General features: G+C 40.0%; 1 protein-coding gene across 1 annotated transcript in view; it reads right to left on the minus strand.

Annotated features, from left to right (window-relative positions):
* Nucleotides 1-19532, minus strand: part of LOC139459757 (syntaxin-binding protein 1-like) — a 35293-nt gene extending 15761 nt beyond the window's left edge. The window contains exons 1-13 of the mRNA XM_071241419.1: nucleotides 19468-19532; nucleotides 16661-16795; nucleotides 14925-15001; nucleotides 14576-14654; nucleotides 13589-13692; nucleotides 13182-13330; nucleotides 11263-11347; nucleotides 10100-10230; nucleotides 9575-9682; nucleotides 6861-7068; nucleotides 5932-6070; nucleotides 4035-4144; nucleotides 65-130 (exon numbers count right to left, since the gene is read on the minus strand). Coding sequence (XP_071097520.1) covers nucleotides 65-130; nucleotides 4035-4144; nucleotides 5932-6070; nucleotides 6861-7068; nucleotides 9575-9682; nucleotides 10100-10230; nucleotides 11263-11347; nucleotides 13182-13330; nucleotides 13589-13692; nucleotides 14576-14654; nucleotides 14925-15001; nucleotides 16661-16795; nucleotides 19468-19495 — 1419 coding nt within the window. The 5' untranslated portion in view covers nucleotides 19496-19532. The remainder of the gene's footprint in view (nucleotides 1-64; nucleotides 131-4034; nucleotides 4145-5931; nucleotides 6071-6860; nucleotides 7069-9574; nucleotides 9683-10099; nucleotides 10231-11262; nucleotides 11348-13181; nucleotides 13331-13588; nucleotides 13693-14575; nucleotides 14655-14924; nucleotides 15002-16660; nucleotides 16796-19467) is intronic.
* Between the last annotated feature and the right edge of the window lie 272 nt (nucleotides 19533-19804).

Raw genomic sequence — 19804 nt, forward strand, 5'->3', positions numbered from 1 at the left:
ATATCAAGTCTCGTGTCCACCTCTCCCACAGACACACCCAACCAGAAATTGTTAAAATACACACCCCTCCACACAAGACTAAATTTAGTGGGCTGGTAGCTTTGAGCCCTTTGCCTCCATCAGAGCCATCCTGGTAGTAAGGTCAAGGTCAAGGTCAAGGTCACATAAGGGGCTGTGTAATGAGTCTCCAGGTAATATTAGTTACGGACTAGTTATGTTTTTTCACAGGTATTTGTATAATCTTAACTAGATTAAAGGATGCTATATCACAAAAAATTTATATGGTTTTATGTTGTCAATGTTTTCTTTTAGTTTTTCAAATAAAGAACAAATCTGGAAAACTTATGAAACAGCCCCTTAACATCAAAGATTGTGCTACTGTCAATAATCATTAAATCATTTAATGACCTTGGTATAAGAAAAATTAATTCAAATTTTCTGAAAAACAAAATAAGTTAGCATTTTTGGCAGTTAATATAAGCATAAAAATGGTTAGGAAAATAATTATGGAATCCAAAAATACTGTTTAAAAGACATCAATGTCGAAAATAATCGCGATGATAGGGAGATACTGGAGTACATTCAGACAAACCTAGATAATGGCCTGCATACCCCACAAAAATGCATCACAATATCTTCAGATTATGTAGCTACTTTGTTAAGTACATACTATTACTGCATCACTAAAGTAAGTAAAGTGTTAACAATCTACTGATGTCTTAAACAAATGAAAACTGAACAAATGAACTCTCATACAACTTATCAGCATTTACATAGTAACAGTCTAAGGTCACTGGCAAGTTAGTTTTGTTTGTTTGTTTGTTTGTTGTTTTACGTCGCACTCAGCAATATTCCAGCTATATGACGGAGGTCTGTAAATAATCAAGTCTGGACCAGACAATTCAGTGATTGACATCATGAGCATCAATCCACGCAATTGCGATATGATGCCATCGATCAACCAAGTCAGCGAGCCTGACCACCCGATCCCGTTAGTCGCCTCTTACGACAAGCATAGTCGCCTTTTACGGCAAGCATGGGTTACTGAAAACCTATTCTAACCCAGATCTTCACAGGTCTGCCAAGTTAGTGTCAAAGTTTTTATTTTCTAATCATTTTCTTTCTTTAAATAATCACAAGTGAGGGCCAAATATCAACTATTTCTATTTCCAACAATACTCTATTAATCCACAACCTACAGATGATGTTCTCTATCCCCAGCCTTGTATAAATAATTTGACATTGTGTTACCATGGTTACAAGTAATATGCTAACCTCCAGCTGTAATCAGAAATCCTTAACTGCCAATTATTTCACATTCCTAAAAACAAACTGTTAGTGATTCCATGTCATTTGCTTCATTAACACATATTTATGATCCTGCTATGTGGATTAAAATGAATTATTCTGTCAGATAAAAGGTATGGCTTGTTTTATGACTGATGATGATGATTTCCAATAGGGTTACCATGGTTACAAGTGGAGTAACGGCTTTCAAAGGTTTCTATTACAGACATGATAAACTTATCACCAACAAGTTACAGTTCAAAGTGAAATTTACAAAGTTTATTTCAGTATATAATCTTACATATATAAAACTTGTGAATAAGAAACAAGACATTAAACATAGAAAGTAAAACTACAATTTTATGTTTTTTTCTTCTAAATGATCAGATAGAATATTACATATTATATGCATAGCCAAAGAAAATAAATAATTGATGAAAAATTATCACATTGATCACAAAAGGCTAGAGTATTTCATAAATCTTAAAATGCTTGATAAGTGTGCAAGATGTACAAATATTGAGAGGACGAACAATCAGGTTCTTGTTCATAAGAACTCATTTTTAGTTAGCATTTTCTAACATAACCAGGATTATAACATAAGAAGATATTGTATATCATTATATTATATGTATGCAAAATATCAAATACTTCACCAGTAACGTATATGTTTTAATCTATATCTGTTAATTAATCCTTCAAAAAATCACAAGACTGAACATTCATACCCAAGGTCAGTGAAACCCAAGTTAAGTGAGAGTTATTCCTGTCTAATAGGCTTAGTGAATAATACTAAAACCTACTGAAATGATGACCACTCTAGTCTATCAGTTCTGGCACTGGGAGAGTTTGGTAAGCAGATTCAATGTGTGTAGTGGTAACATAGCAATCCCACAGGACTTACAACAAACACAGAATAGTTCCCATCAACAGCCGTGTACGTTGTTGAAATGTAAACAGTATGTATGAGGGCAATGGAATAACCATAATAGCTAGGGTCTGGGTCCTTGTGCTCCATGCATTTGTCTCATCCCATTTTAAATAACATGCACATAGGCAGTCTTACATGCATTAACAAATTGTTCCCTCACATATCGCACGAAATCGTGCAAAAAAATATATATTCATAAAAGTATTTTTACCTTACTCAGCCTGAATTGGCTTTAAAGTATTCTAAATGAGGCCAAATGTAATCAACTAGGTTTTCATTCAAAATAAAAGTGAGGATCAAAGACTTTTCTAGAAACTGGATGACATTCTAACAAGCTCTATTTTGATGCAAGTCTGTGTGTCCGTGTGTCCATGTGTGTCATGTGGGTCATGCATGAGTCATGTGCAAGTCTGTGTGTCATGTGTCCATGTGAGTCATGTGTCCATGTGACGTGTCCATGTGAGTCATGTGTGTCCATGTGAGTCATGTGTGTCCATGTGAGTCATATGGGTCCATGTGAGTCATGTGGGTCCATGTGAGTCATGTGGGTCCATGTGACATGTGTGTCATGTGTCCATGTGAGTCATGTGTGTCCATGTGGCATATGTCATGTGTCCATGTGAGTCATGTGTCCATGTGAGTCATGTGTCCATGTGAGTCATGTCGGTCCATGTGAGTCATGTGTCCATGTGAGTCATGTGGGTCCATGTGAGTCATGTGGGTCCATGTGACATGTGTGTCATGTGTCCATGTGAGTCATGTGTGTCCATGTGAGTCATGTGTCCATGTGAGTCATGTCGGTCCATGTGAGTCATGTTGCTCCATGTGACATGTGTCAATGTGGGTCCATGTGAGTCATGTGTCCATGTGATGAATCCATGTGGGTCCATGTGAGTCATGTGGGTCCATGCGGGTCCATGCGGGTCCATGTGGGTCATGTGTGTCCATATGAGACATGTGGGTCCATGTGAGTCATGTGGGTCCATGTGAGTCATGTGAGTTTATGTGAGTCATGTAGGTCCATGTAACGTGTGTCATGTGCCCATGTGAGTCATGTGAAAGTTTGTGAGTTACATGTGTGTCATGTGGGTCCATGTGAGTCATGTGGGTCCATGTGAGTCCATGTGGTTCCTTGTGAGTCATGTGGGTTCATGTGACATGTGTACATATGAGCTATGTGGGTCCATATGAGTCATGTGGGTCCATGTGACGTGTGCTATGTGTCCATGTGAGTCATGTGTGTCCATGTGAGTCATGTGTGTCCATGTGAGTCATGTGTCCATCTGAGTCATGTGGGTCCATGTGAGTCATGTGGGTCCATGTGAGTCATGTGGGCCTATGTGAGTCATGTGGGTCCATGTGAGTCATGTTGGTCCATGTGACATGTGTCAATGTGGGTCCATGTGAGTCATGTGTCCATGTGATGAATCCATGTGAGTCATGTGGGTCCATGTGAGTCCATGTGAGTCATGTGGGTCCATGTGGGTAATGTGTGTCCATATGAGTCATATGGGTCCATGTGACATGTGGGTCCATGTGTCCATGTGGGTCATGTACAAGTCTGTGAGTCACATGTGTGTCATGCATCATGCGAGTCATGTCAGTCATGTGGGTCCATGTGGGTCCATGTGACGTGTGTCATGTGTCATGTGTCCATGTGAGTCATGTGGGTCCATGTCACATGTGTGTCATGCATCATGCGAGTCATGTGTGTCATGTGCAAGTCTATGTGAGTCGGGTAAGTCTGTGATGTGATACTATGTGTGTCCATGTGACATGAGGTGAGTAGAGCAGTAGAGAGGCAGAGAGTACTTACATCTTGTATGATGGGGATGCCGAGGTTCTGCATGTTGGTGACGATGCACTTCTCCTCCATGGGAATCTGGGCATGCTGGAGCAGCTTGGCCAGGTTCTCTTCCGTGATACCTACAGTGTAGTACAGTCACACGTCAAAGTCATATGAAACTATGTCACATCAAAGTCATATGACACAGGTACAGGGTAGTACAGTCACTCGTCAAAGTCATATGAAACTATGTCACATCAAAGTCATATGACATATGTACAGGGTAGTACAGTCACTCGTCAAAGTCATATGAAACTATGTCACATCAAAGTCATATGACATATGTACAGTGTAGTACAGTCACACATCAAAGTCATATGAAACTATGTCACATCAAAGTCATATGACATATGTACAGTGTTGTACAGTCACACATCAAAGTCAAGTGATACTATGTCACATCAAAGTCATATGACATATGTACAGTGTTGTACAGTCACACATCAAAGTCACATGATACTGTGTCACATAAAAGTCATATGACACAGGTACAGTGTTGTACAGTCACACATCAAAATCACATGATACTGTCCCATCAAAGTCATATGACACAAGTACAGTGTCGTACAGTCACACATCAAAATCACATGATACTGTCCCATCAAAGTCATATGACACAGGTACAATGTCGTATTGTCATACGTCAAAGCCACGTGATACTATGTCACATCAAAGTCATATGACACAAGTACAGTGTCGTACAGTCACACGTCAAAATCACATGATACTGTCCCATCAAAGTCATATGACAAAATATGTACAGTGTCACACAGTCACACGCCAATGTCATGTGAAACCATGTCACATCAAGTCACATGATACATACAATGTAGGATGTTCATATATAAAAGTCACGTGATACCTATTGAAAGACGGTCAGAGCAAAGTCACGTGATACATAGAGTCGGACGTGCACACTGCACAAGTCTTGTGATACCATCACACAAAATTCAAATGACATTTTCATACGTATTTCAAGTCATATGACATGTACAACTGAATCAATAGAGCATGTCTGCATCTATTTAACGGAAGTCACGCATGTTAAATAAGATATAAATATTGTCACAAAACTTATCATGCTTGATTAGGACAACAATACTGAGGTTGGAGACAAGACATAATGACACCATTGCACTACAGACAATAGACAATTTACCCAATTAAGATGTCCATTGGAGACCTTTGTTTGTTTGTTTGTTTGTTTGTTGTTCAATGCCGTACTCAGCAATATTCCAGCTTTATATTCTGGCAGTTGTAAATAATCAAGTCTGAACCAGACAATCCAGTGATTGACATCATGAGCATCGATCCATTCATTTGGGATATGGTGACAAGCATGAACCAAGTCAGCGAGCCTGACCCTCCTATCCCGTCAGTCGCCTCTTACGAAAGTAAAGTCGCCTTTTACGGAAAGCATGGGTTGCTGAGGATCTATTCTACCCCTGATCTTCACGGGTCCCATTGGCAACCTATTCCATTGAGTCGGCTGCTACAATACACATGGCGACCTATTCCAACCAAGTCCACTAAGTTGGCTGCTACCACATGGCGACCTATTCCAACCGAGTCCATTGAGTTGACTGGTAAAATATATATGGCAACCCATTCTACCCTGAGTCTATCAATATAAAGCTGGCCTCATAATGCTCATTAGAGCTCTGTGGTAATAACAGGACAGGGGATACTGAGAATGGGCTTAGCACAGTGTATACATTAACAGCTTCAAATCCTGATCTTGAATGTGAAGAGCCGACGCCTTTCCCATCTGAGCTAGCCCATTATTGTTAGTAGTACTTACACACATGGTGACGAACCTTTCCACAACGAGGAGATTATTATTTTTGACTCGCCCGACCTGACTCACCTCCCTTGTGAATGATGTAAAGGAGGATAATCCTGATCTTGTCATAGGCTGTGATGTTCTGGTCCAGTAGGATTGGGACGATGTTTCGCATATGATCCTTCACCTTTTCTCCATCTGCATCAGTTCCCATGGCAAGATCCTGACAATTACAAAGAGTACTCCCTGAGTCCCTTGATGAGAATGAAAATCAAGAGGGTGCCAACCTGCCCCCAATGGCATTTGGTAAACCACTAAACTTGCCTTCGCATCCAATTTAAGAACACTTTAGTCATATCAGCATACATAACCAATACAAGTTATTACTGGGACTTTAAAGTGCACGCTTATGAGCTTAGGGCTAAATATTGCATTGCAAGGAATAAAAAAGACTAAAAAATAAAGTTTAACGTTGAAATATTGGCATCTGCTTACCAGAAATACATTTCATGACCTCCAATATACTACACTGCGTCATCCAGAACACCACTTAATAACGCTCGTCATCTGGCGTACCAAAAGAGGGTCGACACCCTCAATCAAGTGCACACTGATCCATTGACTGCGGTAATGATGTAGTGCTTTGAGTTCATGCCAAAAATATTTTGTCAACTAGACCGAGCCTTTGTGTTAATGCATGGACCTTTACAAGCAAAGCTAACTAGATCAAGAGAATTTTACAGGACACTAGCTTGGGACAAGTGGCTGAAGTCACAGACTGATTCTAAACATCAGTGATGGTTGTTTTTTTACAGTGTCAAAGGTAAAACAATATCTGAAAATATTAGTCATTGTCCTAAAGGACTCTACCACATGTACAATCACAACTCCCAACACTGTCTTACCTGTTCTACTTTACACAGCTTGTCTATATGTTTCTGATGCTGCCTCATGCAGTCCTCAGCAAGATGGAGGTGTGTGGAGTACTATCACAACTCCCAACACTGTCTTACCTGTTCTACTTTACACAGCTTGTCTATATGTTTCTGATACTGTCTCATGCAGTCCTCAGCAAGATGGAGGTGTGTGGAGTAGTTGCTCAGCTCCTTCTGGTACTGAGGCATCTTCTTCAACATTTGTGACAGGTCTCGGATGTTCGCCTTGTCCGGGGTGGTCAGACGCTTATCCTCAGCAAAGCGTTTTAGTTTTTTAGTAACTTGTCTGGAAAAAAAACGTATAAAGACAATTAGAAAGGTTTAGAAAGTTTACATGAGACAATGATGACAGTTTTATCATTGCTACTGTTTCTGGGGTTGTCACGGTCAGTGGGTTGTCACGGTCAGTGGGTTGTCATTGTCAGTGGGTTGTCATAGTCGCAGGGTTGTCATAGCCGGTGGGTTGTCATAGTTGGGGAGTTGTCATAGTCGGTGGGTTGTCATAGTCGGTGGGTTGTCACAGTCAATGGGTTGTCAGTGGGTTGTCACAGTCAGTGGGTTGTCAGTCAGTGGGTTGTCAGTGGGTTCTCACAGTAAGTGGGTTGTCAGTGGGTTGTCACAGTAAGTGGGTTGTCACAGTCAGTGGGTTGTCACAGTCAGTGGGTTGTCACAGGCAATGGGTTGTCAGTGGGTTGTCACAGTCAGTGGGTTGTCACAGTCAGTGGGTTGTCAGTGGGTTGTCACAGTCAGTGGGTTGTCAGTGGGTTGTCACTGTAAGTGGGTTGTCAGTGGGTTGTCATAGTCAGTAGGTTGTCAGTGGGTTGTCACAGTCAGTGGGTTGTCAGTCAGTGGGTTGTCACAGTCAGTGGTTTGTCACAGTCAATGGGTTGTCAGTGGGTTGTCACAGTAAGTGGGTTGTCAGTGGATTGTCACAGTCAGTGGGTTGTCACAGTAAGTGGGTTGTCAGTGGGTTGTCACAGTCAGTGGGTTGTCACAGTCAGTGGGTTGTCAAAGTCAGTGGGTTGTCAGTGGGTTGTCACAGTCAGTGGGTTGTCACAGTAAGTGGGTTGTCAGTGGGTTGTCACAGTCAGTGGGTTGGTGAGTGACACAACCAATTGAATGTCCAGTTGAGTCGTGTCTATGTTGGAGAAGTCATCAACAGTTTTTCACCATAAACATTTTTACTAGAAATATCTTTCTATAGGGTCAACCATTTTCTATTTTCATAAATGTCACCAAATGGGGTTTTTTTCCGATGTTCTATCTAAACTGGTTACCAAAGTGTTTACTCAAAAAGTCAAGTCTGGCTTTGGGAATTTTTATTTCATAGTGACAGATTTCCTTCTTTTCCGTAGCTGTCACTGCATTTCGTTTCTGCAATTGTAATGTTGGCTGTGATACAATGCGCAGACACTCGATCAACTTTTGTCATGCATGCTATTTGATGGGATCATCTCAAACCTCACCTCACTCATCTTCCTGAGGCAAGGGCATTGACTGACCTTATAAGTCCAGTTTCCACCCTTGCCGAACTAGGCTGCAATTCCGGAGTTACATTTTGGCTGGACTAACAAGTCTACGCATAGTCCAAAATTCCAAAACAAACTAGTCATCCAGTTCATAAACAACATCAGTTTCAACGTCAACTGGGCGTCGACATATATTTTCCAAATCATTTCATGTTTTTAATCAATGTGCTCAAGTGATCTGATGCATTAAGCAGGATAAGACCCATTTTATTACAAGGTAGATCGTGATTATTGATCAGATCATCTTGACTGGCGCCACCATTTTATTTGAAGCAATGAAAGTGATATGAATGATGGTAACTGATTGGTCAATAGAAGAGACACAGAAGAGACATAACTCGTAATAGCCAATGGTGACGCTGCGATCGAGCATAGAATTTCCAGCCTCGTTCGGCAAGGGTGGAAACTGGACTTTTATAGTCAGTTAACTCCTTTGCCTCGGGAAGATGCACCTCAATGTCAAATGACAATGCCTGCCCAACTAACAATCAAGATGTGTACCTAATAAACAGTGATCCCATGCTACCTGCCCCTATGATGTTGGATGCCTGGTGATTACAGGCAAAACAAACATCATCAAGCATGGTCGCTGTCTGGTAAGTGGGAAACAAGAGTGTGTATATTGCACTGTTGGTAATTAAAACTCACTGTCCAGACCCAGAAACCAGGATGACGTTGTACAAAACAACCTTAGCTCTAAGATTGTCGTAAGTCTGTGTTAAAGTACTGGGTGACGTTGTACAAAGAAAACCTTAGCGCTAAGACTGTCGTAAGTCTGTGTTAAAGTACTGGGTGACGTTGTACAAAACAACCTTAGCTCTAAGACTGTCGTAAGTCTGTGTTAAAGTACTGGGTGACGTTGTACAAAACAACCTTAGCGCTAAGACTGTCGTAAGTCTGTGTTAAAGTACTGGGTGACGTTGTACAAAACAACCTTAGCGCTAAGACTGTCGTAAATCTGTGTTAAAGTACTGGGTGACGTTGTACAAAACAACCTTAGCGCTAAGACTGTCGTAAGTCTGTGTTAAAGTACTGGGTGACGTTGTACAAAACAACCTTAGCACTAAGACTGTCGTAAGTCTGTGTTAAGGTATGAGAGTTACAATCACCTTAGCACTAAGATCGCTTTGTACATCGGCACCCTGATGTCTGGATAAGAGAAGCATTTTACATAGTATTTATCTAGTTTTATCTAAATATTGTCCGGTATTCGAGGTTTCTGGGTATCTGGGTTCCACTGTACATGATTATATATCTACTCACTGAGACACCACAGCAATGTGCTGATGTCGTAGTTCCAGCCAGAGCTCATCATGGTCGTCCAGGAGAACCTCTTTCTCATTGACATCACTGCCGCTAGTGTTTTCGTACCTGTGGAAGGTGGACCATGTGTATTTATACTTTATAGATACAAATCTTGCATCTATTCATTCAGCTTAACAAAGGGTGATGTGGCAGAGGCTTTTTTTGTTTTGTTTGTTTGTTGTTTAACGCTGTACTCAGCAATATTCCTTGCTTTAAAAGGAGACTATGCTTGTAGTAAGTGGCGACTAACAGGATCAGGTGGTTAGGCTTGCTGACTGCGTGGATTGATGTTCATGATGTCAATCACTGGTTGTCTAGTCCAGACTCAATGATTTACAGTCCGCCGTCATATAGCTGTAATATTGCTGAGTGCTGTGTTGAACAACAAACAAACAAACAAAAAACATTTCTTGTCTTGAGATTAATGTGAAATTACATTTGATCACTGTCAGATTCAAGTTTTGATTTCAAATGATCACTCACTTGTAGACATCATTTTCTATTGGCAGAAGGTCATAGGCCATGGCCTGGAAGGTCAGCTCATGCAGGAGAGGAGAGATGGGGTCAAATCCTCGGTCCAGAATCAACAGGACAGACCTGTCCTTGGCAATACCCTGTTTAACATACAACGTCATCAGTAACAAAGATAATTATTGTAAAATCATGAAATAAAAAGGGCACCAAATTAATACAAGTATCAACCCCTGGCCTAAAATGCATCAAGAAATTAATACGAGGAGCCCTTCCTATCTAATCAGCAAACGATAACACCAAGACTGAGAATGCCATGCTACAGTATGGGCTTATGTAACTTGCTACCTTCACAACATAACTTTAACTGCTGAACATGTGACCTAACTTCCATGATATTAAAAGCAGGAATTTCCAGTTAACGCATATTCAAATGAGAAAGGTCAGGTAAACAACAAAGATTTACAGGTCCTAAGTGTTGTCACACAACATAGCGCAACCTTCTGAAAGTAAATGCGCAGTGTCATGTACATTCGTCACCACTCGCCCTTTCCGTAACCAGCAAGAAGACTCGTCCCCCTATCAATGAATGTTATGTGAGAAAATATGACAAACCAATAAGAATGAGAATATGACTTCAAGTATTTCAGTCAAAGAATCCCTCAGGAATAATTTTTTATTTTACATATGTCTTGCATTTAAAAATGTACCCAAGACACAGTCAAATGTGTTCAACCATACCGTATACAAATGTAAGTTCCCATGTGTTTACAAGAGCATCTGAAATATATTCGATATATGGGGGAAATATATATGAATCATTACACAAGTTGACAATTCTTTTAGCTATGCCCGTTTGTGCTAAGGCAGAACCCAGTCGTAAAAATAGCCATGAGAGGGACACGAGTCGCTATTCGGCACATCCCGGAATGAAACAAGTTAGTCACAAACGTGTTAAGTATTTGCCACCACTGCTGTGACTGTACGGGCCTTCTGACTACGTGGGTGAGCAGACTTTTACTGGAATGTTGGGGAGGACAAGTAGCTGGGCTACTTTAGTTCCACTGTGGGCATCCTGCTTTTCATGACTGAAAGTAGTTATCAGAATCGGTAAAATACAAGCTAGTTGAAAAACTAAATCTGTGAAGTAAGAAAGCGGTTATATTGTGACCAACCTCCCCCATGGTGATGTCATCTGCCTTGTAGCCATCAATCTTCTGCTGCACCATCTGAGCAAACTCAGCATTGCGATCAAAGTCACTGGAATATTAGAATTGTCATTGTCAAAAACATAAAACACAAGCATTTTACAACATACTTCTGTCCGTGGTAATTCTCAACACTCAACATTGGTCACTCACGTTTTACAAGAGAAGCATAATATTTCCTGTCACTGGTATGCAGTCTTTGCTTCACCTGAGAATCACCGTCAACGATAACATTTATTTCTGCTTAAAAACAGCGACTTTTGATACTTTTAATAATAGTTTTCCATTCTAACAAAAGGGCTGCCCACGTGTTTCAAAATTTCCAAAATTCATTTGTGAAGAAAGTGAATCTATTTCGATATAGTAAACATTATCATGATTATATCATATGATCAGGACAATAGGCAATTTTTTTCGCATTTGTCGCCCACACTCAAATATCCTCAACACACCACATCAGCCATTTTACAGTTCACTGTGACCTGATGCGTAAATGCTTTGCCCAAGAAGCCTTCCTGGGATGCAAAATAACCTGAAATATTAACTGGCCAGAGTTGTGATACAGAAGGAAGTAGACTGGAATTTTCACCTAAAAGTCAATAAAATTAACTCAGGCAAGCAGACTAATGCCAACCCACTCCCTGTTGTGAATGTCTTACAGAGTAATAAGTCAAAACAATTGCAAGGCTGCCATCAGGACCCACAGACTGCAGAAGCTGGGATCTCTAGGGGTGCCCTGTGGACCACATAAATATCTCTAGGGGTGCCTGGTCGACCACATAAATATCTCTAGGGGTGCCCTGTGGACCACATAAATATCTCTAGGAGTGCCCTGTGACACACATAAACATCTCTAGGGGTGCCCTGTGGCACACATAAATATCTCTAGGGGTGCCTGGTGGACCACATAAATATCTCTAGGGGTGCCCTGTGGACCACATAGATATTTCTAGGAGTGCCCTGTGACACACATAAACATCTCTAGGAGTGCCCTGTGAGAACATTACCATCTCTAGGAGTGCCCTGTGACACACATAACCATCTCTAGGAGTGCCCTGTGACACACATTACCATCTCTAGGAGTGCCCTGTGGCACACATAAACATCTCTAGGGGTGCCCTGTGACACACATAAATATCTCTAGGGGTGCCCTGTGACACACATAAACATCTCTAGGAGTGCCTGGTGGACCACATAAATATCTCTAGGGGTGCCTGGTGGACCACATAAATATCTCTAGGGGTGCCCTGTGGACAACATAAATATCTCTAGGAGTGCCCTGTGACACACATAAACATCTCTAGGGGTGCGCTGTGACACACATAAATATCTCTAGGGGTTCCCTGTGACACACATAAACATCTCTAGGGGTGCCCTGTGACACATATAAACATCTCTAGGGGTGCCCTGTGGCACACATAAACATCTCTAGGGGTGCCCTGTGACACACATAAATATCTCTAGGAGTGCCCTGTGACACACATAAACATCTCTAGGGGTGCCCTATGACACACATAGACATATCTAGGAGTGCCCTGTGACACACATTAACATCTCTAGGAGTGCCCTGTGGACCACATAAACATCTCTAGGGGTGCCCTGTGGCACACATAACCATTTTTAGGAATGAAGGTCTTCCAGTGTAAAAAGTCAAAACAAATGCCAGGCTGCCATCAGGACCCACAGACTGCAGAAACTGCAGGCCCAAAAAAACTCTACAGGCCACCGTTTTTAAAAAGAGACTGCAGCTTATACCAATACAGAGACACGATAGACACGTAATTTACTGCAGGCGAAAGGACGCATACAACTTTGAAACTACAAGCCTGATATAAGATGTACCTTATTTCTTTCACATACATGTATTTCGAACACTGATGTCTCACCTCCTAAATCTGACAGCAGGGTACTCCCCCAGCGTGGCACACAGCGTGGCGATCTGCTCCGCACAGCGCTCCAGGTTCATGGTCCTGCCACCTGTCCTCTGGGGGTTGAAGTAGTACTGGAAGGTGTCATGCGAGTCCAGGGAAAACACCTGCAGCCAGGAAGCAGTATGACCAGTCATGACAAACACTGAGCTTCTTTGTTTGGTTTACATGTTTTAGGCTTAAGTCTGCAATGTTCAGCTATAGCAGGAGATATGTACTGTTTGGTATTTTAAGAGTTGGTAAGTGACAATTAACAGGAGGCATTTTATGGATGACAACTTCTTTATGCTATTAGGTGCCCTGCGCCCCATATAAACATCTCTAGGAGTTCCCTCACTACATTGTTAGAGTCAGTGTTTCATTACCTGTGCTTCATATGGGAGGAAAGCAATGTTGATCTCCTTCAGAGTCTTCACTCTCTTGCTTGCACTGGATTTAGTCAACTCGTTGAACAGCTCGTCAGGACATGCTGGAGACAAAACACAAGTTACATACCTGAACTGTTGCAGCTCCATTTTCTTTGCGATTAGATTCAGGGATGTATGTCAAAAATTTACTTTTGTAAGTGAGTGAGTTAGATTTAACAATGATCTGAACAGTATTCCAGTTATATCACGGCGTGTCAGTCTCATGTAGAAGTAAAGACCTAAGTGATGCAGGTCTCAGGTGTTTACCACCTTGATGAAACCCACAAGCGTGGGTAGGTGCTGACAAACCTAGATACATAACAGGGGTGAAGGGGAATCTATTCCCACAATCACAGGTTCCTGGCATGTCCATGGGACGCAACGCTGCACATTCAAATTTAAATGGCCATTCATGCCCCTATGTCCATAAAGGAAACCAATGTAAGATTGCCACCTGACAAAAGCATTGAATACAGTGAGTGGACTTCAGAAATTGTATTTCATACAAAGCACAAGGACTCCAGCATGTTAATGAATGGCGCTAGTAAACTTCAACAAACCAGGCTGTTTAACTTCAGCCTCCACTCACTCACAAGTCAAATCATAATTTTGAGTTTCTAAGTATGAAAGATTTCTCAAGTACAGTAATAGACGCATCTTAATATTTTAGCATAGAAACATTTGAAACATTTCTCAGTTCCAAACATTATCTTTGGATGCTTTGATAATTTCCTTTTTGGCTTCTATTGGCCTTGACAATGACAGGTCACGAAAAAGTCAACCAAATTCAATGTCAAGGTGAATTAAAAATCAATTGTAAAATACCACTTTCTGATGCTCTGTTAACATTCTTAATTAATGTGATTCAATAAATTTACTAAATATGTTTTGTTCAGGGCAAATTATGAGCATCATACTTGCTCTTGTGGAACCATGGTAACGTACCTTCCGTGAAGAAAACATGCGCAAGAGCGTACTGTGTCGAGTGGATATTCTGGAAGTCTTGAATCAGACCCTTCACCGACTGAGGATTAAAATACAAAGTCTCATGTAATTGGGTTTTTTTAAGAGATAAAAAGATGCTACAATTCTACAACAACAGTTTCATTTCAAATCAACTTTACCAGTTCTGCATGAAACACTTACAAATCACAAATACGCAGGGATATTAATATTTCACAAATATTCGGAAACATCTTCAAAGTCTACATTTCAAAATTCTGCAGGTATTAACTGTGTTAGTTGTGTATTGGAAAATTAATTACAAGCTGATTCAAAATACACCCAAACTAACCTTTTCTGTTGGAGTTATAAGGTATATAGCCTCCAAATTCGGCAATGGTTCTCGTCGTTTGTTGATATCTTCAACCACTGTAAAGGAGAACCAGAAACAATTACATCATATTTCCAGACAGTGGAGATGTATCGACATGGTGGCGTCGTGATACGGTACGTATCCTGATACTATGGCTGCAATATGATTCGTATCCCGTTACAGTACTTTTATTTCAGAAATCTTTTTGTGTTATGTACATGATGTAAGCATTTTTTTGTATCACATTGTATCATGTATCACATATCGGGATACAATACTGTATCGATGTATCATAAAACCACTACCAGATGGCTACAGACTGTCATGGAATATATTCTGATAATGACATTGTATTACCATGATACATGTACTACTAGAATATACCATAGGACAAATCCACATCAATTAGCATGTGTCATTCAGTAATTGTATTGACCCATGAAGATCTGGGATAGAATTGGTCTTCAGCAACCCAGGTTTGCTGTAAAAGGCAACTATGCCTGTTGTAAGAGACGACCAACGGGATCGGGTGGTCAGATTTGCTGACTTGGTTGATGCATGTCATCATATCCCAATTGCATAGATCGATGCTCATGCTGTCAGTCACTGGATTGTTTGGTCCAGACTTGATTATTTACAGAGCGCTGTCATATAGCTGGAAAATTGCTGAGTGTGGGGTTTAACAACAAAAAGTAATTTATCAACTTTTGCTAAGTGAATCTGATGTACCGTATTCGACGTATTAAGCGCCCGGGGCGCTCTCAAAATTGGAAATAGTGGGCTCCTATTAGAATATAATTTTGGTGAGAACAAAAACAGAGTTGAAAAATTTTAAATTTCGTACAGTGGTTTATGCTGACAGTCTGAAATGATTCAAAAGAAAAGTATGTACGTATCATACACGAGAGATATATTTTCTAGAATTTAATTGCCCACAATTAAGGGTGCATATAACACACGAGTGAGTATTATACACGAATCAATAAGTCTTGTGTACATTGATCAATCGGAAGGGTTTCTAATTGGGATTGTTCACTAGCATATATATTAGCAAATATCGCCATGGGCGCTTATTAGAGCGGGGCGCTTATTACGTCGAATACGGTAGGTCTAGGCCAGAGTTTGAAATTCCTGCTCTCCAGCAACAGGCAATGTTAATCATTGACCAGCATATTTTCATGCTCTCCTATTTTTTAGGCAGAAGTATGTAAAGACAATAAAACAAAAATACCTAAAACAGTATGTGTGACAGAAATATTCATGTTAATAATTAATATAAAACTTTAGGTGTTGATCAAACAAACATATCTGCTCATCAAACATGCATAATCTGCTCATCAAACTAACATATCTGCTCATCAAATATATATATATATATATGCTCATCAAACATGCATATCTGCTCATCAAACATGCCTATCTGCTCATCAAACATGCATATCTGCACATCAAACATATATATCTGCTCATCAAACATATATATCTGCTCATCAAACATATATATCTGCCCATCAAACATATATATCTGCTCATCAAACATGCATATCTGCTCATCAAACATGCATATCTGCTCATCAAACATGCATATCTGCTCATCAAACATATATATCTGGCCATCGAATATATATATCTGGTCATCAAACATACATATCTGGTCATAAAAGGTCATAACTCCAAATCAATTTCACCAATTTGCATCGCAAAGTTCCACATACATGTTATGCCACTGGACATGATCTCGGTCATGTTAAGACATGCTGAGATCATGCGCATACTCAGCTGGTCCACAACCAGCACCTTCCAGTCCGATCCTGTCTTCTTCACAGACAGGATCACATCATTGAGTATCTCTGAAAATGGAGCAGAAAAGAGAGTTACCATGGATACATGACATCACTTTAATTCAAGGTTCATTAGCATTTTGAAGATACACAACAAATAAGCCATTAACCTTGATATATCAACTTGTGTGTCAGTGGCTGTTATGGTAAAATGCAAACAATGAATTATTCAGTGTTATTAGGTATTACATTGCAGTAACTATTATAACAGGTCAGGTGGAATAGGATGTGACCTCACGTTCAAAATATTTGAACTTCTATAGCAACATGCGTGTGTGTCTGCTTGATCTAGTCCGGACTAATATGCTTTTATAGTGCTAGCCCAATGAGCTGAGACAGCATGCCGCAGTTAAACATGAATATCCCACTCAGATACAGTATCCTGACTCTGAGTTGATCAGTTCTTGTTTTATACCCTGAATCCCGAGAGCCAGGCTGGGTAACAAGAAGTACCATATTTTAATGTCTTTTCGTCTGACACCGCCAGGGATCAAACCACCAACTTTTCGCTCTCCAGGCAGACACTATGCACTAAACCACAGAGGCTGTCAGCAATATATCATTATATCATGGTCGCCATTAACTATTCTGGACAAGACACACTAAGGGTTCATAGTATAAGCAATATGTACTTATCTGTATCAGGATTTTGAGTAATTAAACTAAATATATTCAGCTATTTCCATGGTTCATTGCAGACATGTAAATGAACACAAAAAATAATTCATCAAGTCTCTTACCAGGTCCGGACGCAATGCCAGATTTCAACATGTTCAAGGTGAACGCAAAATCAATGCTGCGCTCAGATTACCTGGTCATGCTGGTGTTGAGGTTTATTTGATAAGTGCGAAAAGAACGGTAACTCTCCTTAAAGGGGTGTAAGTCTTTATTCGCACATTTGCCTTGAGTTTTCAGTGATGCCTTCAAATTACTAGGTAAGTTAATATCCAGGGTTAGAAATTGGCACTAGTTCTGTAGTCCTTGCCAATCTGCCCAATAGTTAATGTATCATAAGGACTAGGAGATATTTGCCATTTTTAAGGGTTTTGCTTTATGTTATCATTATAAGGACTAGTTGACCAAAAATGTTTCTACCGCTGAAATTATACTCAAATCACTGTACACCTTGTAATCACAAGGCAAGGGAGGTAACCCATGGTGTCTTTTCAAAGTGGCGACACTGTTACGAGCACCAGAAATCTTTCAGACATATTTTCTCTTTTAAGAGCTAAAAACTTCAAAAGGGCAAAATTGCAAAGTGTATTACATACATCTCTAATGTTATTTCCTGCGTTAAAACTTCTCCCATTTCAAAAATGGATTGTACATCGAAGTTTGAATACGGCATCTGGTGACCTGATTCACTAGTGAGGTAATGATTTGATTGGTTTATCTGGATTCTATGACATCATATCGCGATAAATTGTAAACTGAATGTGCTGAAAACAAAACTTTGGGGTATTTTTTAGATATACATGGTAGTATGTGATGATTGTGTTCCAAGCCTATCGAAATAATACAAGAGGGTAGTGGTCCAGACCTGTTTATGGGCAATAAAGCGCCTATTAAACATTCTCATTATCATCATCCTGATCATATCAATCTTTACCATGTTTACCTGCAAATACTTTGCATGATAATGAGCAGCATTAGAAATTGTCACTTGTCCAATAGTCCTTGCCAAACTACCCAATAGTTAAGGTATCCTTAAGGCTAGTAGAAATTTGTCTTTTTCAATGGTTTTGCTTTGTGTTATCATTATCAGCTGATTTTAAGTGAGTGAGCATGGTTTTACGCCGCTTTTAGCAATATTCCAGCCATATCACGGTGGGGGACACAAGAAATGGGCTTCACACATTGAACCCATGTTGGGAATCGAACCAGGGTCTTCAGCATGGCGCTATAACCACTAAACTACCTGACTGCCCTGCTGATTATATGGACTAGTGGGCTAAAACTGTTTCTACCGCTGATAAGATATATTTTATTTATGCAAAAGGCATTACACAGATCATGCTGATTGGGATTATTTATTGACAACATCAATAATGCAATATTACATCAATGCCATAATACTCTATCAATCCATACCACTGTTCATTTTCAGGTATTTGTTGTGGCACACAAAATTGTATAAACCTGTTTCATGAACATGATGAAGCGTTCATCTTTCTTAAATGTACAATGCAATTCCTGATCGCCTAACCAAAGACACATATAGATAGATTGTATATATGTGTTTGGCCTAACCAACAAACACAACAGGAGGCCATATTCTTGTTTTCCTTATGACCTAGAAATCATACGATCGCATGTTAATTTTCTGTCAAAAAATCAGTAACCAGGAGAAGAGGTCGTATTATTTCGAATGGATCATCTAATTTGTATGACAGGCAGTGATTTATTCGACATATTGTTAAAAACGTATATTCATTTACTCAATCTGTTATACGAATGGAGTTCTTTCGACCAATGTCAAATACAGTGTCAATATGTTAATGTACTGCATATTTATCATCTACAGTGACAGCAAATCAGATCAAAAATATTTTAGTCTGAGAGTGTAAACACGGATTTTCAAAGATGCTTTGTACAGTGTAGTAATGGGGAAATCTGAATATACAGTTTCACATTTGATTAACTGAACTGCCACGATATATAGACATTATCATATTTCTTACTGTCGTGAACTGCCCTCTTCAACGCCATCTTGGATGAGTAACCCTGTGAAGCTCCTCGCAGCGTTTTCTTGCTCGTGCAAATCTATAACGGTTTCGGTTATCCTTGTCTGGAGCCTAATGCAAGTGCTCGCTGGGAAAGAAATATTCAAATTAAAACCCAACTTAAATGTATCGAATATAATGCTTTTTATTTCAAAACGATTCCATAATATGTTCTATGATTTTTGTCAAAATATTTCTATTTTGTTTCGGGGTGATGAATATTTCCATAAATGGGAACGGAATACATAATGCGAAACGAAATATATTTCCGGCTATACTTATTTCACGAGGTATT

The sequence above is a fragment of the Haliotis cracherodii genome, unplaced genomic scaffold, assembly GCF_022045235.1.
Source record: "Haliotis cracherodii isolate W230 unplaced genomic scaffold, xgHalCrac1.p SCAF_13, whole genome shotgun sequence".
NCBI classification, from domain to species: Eukaryota; Metazoa; Mollusca; class Gastropoda; order Lepetellida; family Haliotidae; genus Haliotis; species Haliotis cracherodii.